This window comes from Mizuhopecten yessoensis, unplaced genomic scaffold (genome assembly GCF_002113885.1).
Source record: "Mizuhopecten yessoensis strain PY_sf001 unplaced genomic scaffold, ASM211388v2 scaffold7987, whole genome shotgun sequence".
In the NCBI taxonomy this organism is placed as follows: domain Eukaryota; kingdom Metazoa; phylum Mollusca; class Bivalvia; order Pectinida; family Pectinidae; genus Mizuhopecten; species Mizuhopecten yessoensis.
Window position 1 is genome coordinate 227,091 of NW_018407322.1, and position 6,000 is coordinate 233,090.

A 6,000-nucleotide genomic window follows, 5' to 3' on the forward strand; every position below is an offset into this window, starting at 1 on the left:
CTGTAGCCTACATCACAAAGATCTCCGTGTTTAATGTTATATAGACGTTAGTAATTGTTGCAATAAGGATCCACCTCTGTATAATAGACCTGTAGCCTATATCACAAAGATCTCAGTGTTTAATGTTATATAGATGTTAGTAATTGTTACAATAAGAATCCACCTCCGTATAATAGTCCTGTAGCCTACATCACAAAGATCTGTGTTTAATGTTATATAGACGTTAGTAATTGTTGCAATAAGGATCCACCTCTGTATAATAGACCTGTAGCCTATATCACAAAGATCTCAGTGTTTAATGTTATATGGATGTTAGTAATTGTTACAATAAGGATCCACCTCTGTATAATAGTCCTATAGCCTACATCACAAAGATCTCGGTGTTTAATGGTATGTAGATGTTAGTAATTGTTACAATAAGGATCCGCCTCTGTATAATAGTCCTGTAGCCTACATCACAAAGATCTAGGTGTTTAATGTTATATAGATGTTAGTAATTGTTTCAATAAGGATCCACCTCTGTATAATAGTCCTATAGCCTACATCACAAAGATCTCGGTGTTTAATGTTATATAGACGTTAGTAATTTTTACAATAAGGATCCACCTCTGTATAACAGTACTGTAGCCTACATCACAAAGATCTCCGTGTTTAATGTTATATAGATGTTAGTAATTGTTTCAATAAGGATCCACCTCTGTATAATAGTCCTATAGCCTACATCACAAAGATCTCGGTGTTTAATGGTATGTAGATGTTAGTAATTGTTACAATAAGGATCCGCCTCTGTATAATAGTCCTGTAGCCTACATCACAAAGATCTGTGTTTAATGTTATATAGACGTTAGTAATTGTTACAATAAGGATCCACCTCTGTATAACAGTCCTGTAGCCTACATCACAAAGATCTCCGTGTTTAATGTTATTGTGTTGGTACACCAGATTACACAATCACATGTTTTATATCATCTCATGTTTGAAACCGTGTTTTTCCTCAGACTTCTAATATGTTTGAATCACTTAATATGAGGTGGAACCTCCACTTCATATACCATCATTTGTAGTAGTTAATGTATTGTATTAATGTATGAATATTTGTCTTTTGTAGTCTTATGACAACATCCTGGTGTCCTCCATTTTTCAATTGTCACTCAAGCTCAAATCATCAACCGACAAGTCACTGAAAAAACTCAAGTAAGTCTCGTTGGGGTTCAAAGTCCAGTTGAAGCATTGTCATTATTATTGAAGTGTGGTAAAGAAAACTAGATTACCTCATGATCACAAAGACACTTACAGTTTGTGTAGAGAAAATAAAGTCTCTGGTTTGCATTCCTTAGTTTGCCATTGTGCCAAGGAAATAAACTGTGAAGTAGAGTTGGATTATATGTCACACCTAGTTATTGCCATTTGAAGATGATGTGCCAAAAGCTGTTTTCTAGTCAAATATATACCATACTGTATACAGAGAAATATTCACACTTTTTAGATTTCACCATTTTTACCTCTGTATTGAAAGAAAATGTAAATTACTTTATATATAAGTTCCTGGCATACTTCAACTGTGAAGGTCAAAGGTAACACACACTGAGGTTGGTTTTACCTGTAAAGGCCCATAAAAGGTGAACATTTGATAGGGTAAAAATTATATGGTAGATAAAGCTACTGTAAAGGGAATAATTGATCCAAACTATGTGCTTATAATACATTGTTATTCATTTGTACTATTGCATTGACCATTTTTTCTTAATGGCATTCAGTAAGTTCAGGAATCTGAAAAAGACAACAAGATTAGAATATAAAATTTGAAAAATATACAGAAGTATGTTAGACTTGATTACTTATATAATGTCTGTACCTACAGGGACCACGAGAGGATTGAGAATGGTACAGCAGTCTCCCCTATGGATGAGATGTTGGACCAGGCCAGCAATGTGTCAGGGGACATGCCTGGCTGGAACTCGGCCAATCAGGAACTGGCTGGCATCCTTAACAACCTCAGGAAGATAGAACACCATGTTCATGGTGAGTACAGTAACTTGGTAATACAGAAACACTTTTAATATACAGGTCTATAACATTACAAATCTAAACTAGGGCAAGTCATTTATATTGAACCTGTTAGGAGTTACCAGCAGGCTTGAGAGGCCAATTATTGCTAGACAAAGTTGTTTAGCCTGACAAGCTGTTGTTCTGCCTGTATTGTGAATAATCGTCTATCCTAAACCACATTGAGTAAATGAGCTTTCACAAGGAACAAAATATTTTCGCATTTTAAGATAAAATATCACCAGTGAATAAAGCCTTATTACTGCTTCATTGCTGCAAAATTTTCAACTTAAAGTTCGTTTTTAACAAATTATACGGTTTACTCAGTTTTTGTTTTAAGTTCCTCTTTGAGATGCGGTTGGGAATTTTAACTTCCTCTTGATTAAGAATTATAGTCAGCTTTTAGTTCTCATTAGGGTGATATACCGTAGGTTTGGGTCTTAAAGTTTCTCATAACAAAAGATATATGTCTGTATTTTTTGCCTTTCTTAATTTCATTTCATGAAAATATCTTTTATTTTGTTGTTGATTCATTTTATGGATCATTTGTGAGACTTGACGGTGAATGTTTGTTTTTACAGTGATGAACAAGGTATTGTTTCCGGATGAGGAGTCTGACTCCGACACACCGAGGATGACAGGTCAGGAGAAACAGGAGTACCTCCAGGAGATAGAAAGAATCAGAGGGGAGCTGGCAGGCTTCCAACCCATATCCACTCCTGAAGAGGCTTGGAAGTTCCGTGACGGGGATGAATCCATCGAGTCTGACTGTGAGGAGCTTGGTGTCCCAGAGGAATTCTTCTAGCTAATCAAATTCTCACTAGAAATACTCTAACCTACCATAATATCACAGGAATTCTCAGACTCATTTGTCAAGAGAAAGATTCCAAATAGGATCTTTTGTCCATTCAAAGAATATGAGTATTATTTCGAGTATATTCAGTAAATTCTCATTAAAATTCTTCAAACTAATCTTTAGAGATTGTTTATTAATTACAGCTGAATCTTTCGAAATTACATCCAAGAAGAATTGTTTTGATTGGACAATTAAGATACTACAGTGTCATATGAATTTAATGTAAACCAATTTTCTGGGTAAGTGAGTGAACAGTGTGTGGTACAAACTGTTTTAACACAAACTGCCATATGTGTGATATTTTATCAGTCTGGGTCTGTCTAAATGTGTCAGTTGAATACTGACATCAGTAAACCAGCTCAACTGTTGTTTTACCAGTGATACATCACACTTTGTTAATGATCTCTGTAACAAGACCAAAAGCTCCCAGGCTTCCATGTAGGTTAATGTTTATGTCACCGCCTTATAAGGGCATGTGTTCATTAGAGTGAGGGTTAGTGCTTAAAAGCTCAAACTGTCCAACTGAATATTGGATCATGCTAGGCATGATTTGGCATTAGTTTTAACTTCCATTTGTTTATATAAATTAATGTTTATGTCAGTGAATATTCTATGTAATAGTGAACATTCATCAGTCATGAATATTCAGTGTTGACTGAATACTTATGCATTGTTATTTGTACATGTTATGAATATTCATGAGTTATATGTACATGTCCCCAGACTTGTACTATATAGGTACTGTGTGTTGTACCGTTTTCTGTGATATGATTTCCATTGAGGAGAGTGCTTTTAATGCTTAGAGCTGTAAACGTGTGTCTGACGTGAATGAGTTGCCCCATCCATTGTATCGTGCCACATCAGATGCTAGTCAGTACTAAACAAACCCACAGGTGTAGGCGCTAAGTAAACCTGTTTATAAACCTAGTTAAATATGACACACAAGCAAGTCATTTCTGTGTCTAAGCTTCATTCATTTTTAGTTTGTAAACTCCAATCATTCTAGAGGAATCTCAAAATATTGCTGAAAAGATATTTTAAGATTTATATTGAAAAATTGTTAGTTTCAATACTTTCTTTGCTTTGTGATAATTATTCATTGTTAAAAAAATATATATGGTTTAACAATTCTATCTGAAATGAAATTTGATCTGGTAATCCAATACCCCTCGTTTGGGTAAGAGTTGAGTTATAATATACGTTGTTAACCATCGGTGTCATGTTTGAAATACTATATATACATAAATGTCTAACTTGTTGTTTGTAAGTATCAATATGTGATGTATGTGATGCTATGGATTTGTACTACATTGCCTTGTGTACGACTACAAGACTTCCTTCAGCAGTTAAAATACGATATAGTGCCTAGGATACACTATCCCCTCTAAGTGCCAAGTTGTTCAGTAAATCTGTAACCTCATCATGTCCAGTTTTTGTATTTCATCCTGTAAAAAAGTTCAATAGATTGGGAATGTTATTGATATTGGCTTTCTCCATGTCAAACTAACCCACCAAGCTTAGTGTAGGAACAAATAACTAATACCTTACAAGTAGTGTAGGATATAGAGAAACTCGGCCTGAATAAGTGGAATATTGGTACATACAAATCAAAACTGATAGTTCCCATAACAACAGAAACGTTCATGTCTGTCTATATTTCCTTGTAACTTTGTTGTAAAACTTGCAGATCAGTCTCCAAATATTGAACCAGGCATACATAATAGTTCAACTTGTTTGGGAAGGGAGATAACTCCAATGATCCCACACATAAGGACAAATTGACACTAGGAGATAAAATCTGAGATTTTTTGCTATTTTATTTTTAAAAAAAAAAAAATGTTTGGCGTATATCTATGTAAAATGGCAGATTTTTACGATATTGTTTTGAAATAGAATGCTTCAACTGCATGAATATTGTTATCCAAAATGTATCTGTACTGATCAAAGGAGGATGGTTATAGAGACAGGATACAAATATAACATCAAGTGAAGAACAGTGGGGTTCTAGCTCTGTTAGTGTTCGTGGGGACACCACCCCAGTCGCCTGGATGTTTGTATGTTAGTGAATAATGACTGTGATATGTTTTGCTTCAGTGTAAGTCTCGTTCCAGAGTTAAAGTTGGGTAATATGTATACATATATATCTATAATAATTGTTATAAGATGTCCAGTGTTAGTGAGCCAATATTTACAGAGATAGTACACACGGCTGTGGCTGGATGTCGAGTCTAACCACACATTTCGTCATTTCTCACCTTATCGGTTGGGAATAACAGTATTTCGTGATGCGTCCAATGCCTAACGAAGGAACTTTGATACAGTCCCTGCTAAATGAATTCCAGTTCCTGTATTGAACTTTTGTATGGCCTGTCTGGACTAAAAAAGTGTTGACTTAATGACCAGAGCCTCGGTGGTCATTTACCAGAAAACCACATCAGAGACCTGTTAAAACTTCATTTACCAAAACGATTTTTTCAGATATATTTGTAAGGGTATCAACATCATGATTGAAGATGTTATCTTTTGTTGTGGTGTATACTTACTTACTGTAATAGCATGACCCATAACCAAAAGTTCTTTCAAAACATTTCAAATTCATTTTTAAAAATCCGAACTTATTCGGTTTGTTATTTTTAATTTTATACACTTTAGGAACCTGATGCAATTATTTGAGATAACTTTTCTGTGTTCAGGACAGACCAGGTCAATCAAACTGTAAAATTATAACTCCATTACAAACGTTACATGGACAAGCTATAGAATACAGTGTGTAACTGCTCTATCTGTGGTGTACAAACACATTGTATGTGGTGCACAGTTACACATACAGTGTACGTAGTGTGGGGTATAGTGAAGTACAGCAGACGGGTGGTGTACGATTCCAAAAAACGGCAGGTTCTGATGTTGTTTTGTCTTGGGAACAATGTAAATGGCCAACATTAACAAATGCAATATATTCTATATTCATTGTGCTTAGATTTTTACTAATTCAGCTTATTAACAGTACATTAATGTAATGACTTAGTTGCATAAGAACAAATCCTTTCTCAATTGATATATTATTTATTATAAAATAAAACCAAAAAGCTACTATTTAA

At 34.6% G+C, this 6,000-nt stretch overlaps 1 protein-coding gene across 9 annotated transcripts in view; it reads left to right on the forward strand.

The window, feature by feature from the left end:
* LOC110454647 (centrosomal protein of 170 kDa-like) overlaps window positions 1-6,000 on the forward strand; it is a 109,973-nt gene extending 103,973 nt beyond the window's left edge. For all 9 annotated transcript variants that reach the window (XM_021504280.1, XM_021504275.1, XM_021504281.1 and 6 more), the window contains 3 exons: window positions 1,109-1,194; window positions 1,862-2,022; window positions 2,628-6,000. In XM_021504280.1, the coding sequence (XP_021359955.1) occupies window positions 1,109-1,194; window positions 1,862-2,022; window positions 2,628-2,851 (471 nt within the window). In that variant the 3' untranslated portion in view covers window positions 2,852-6,000. The remainder of the gene's footprint in view (window positions 1-1,108; window positions 1,195-1,861; window positions 2,023-2,627) is intronic.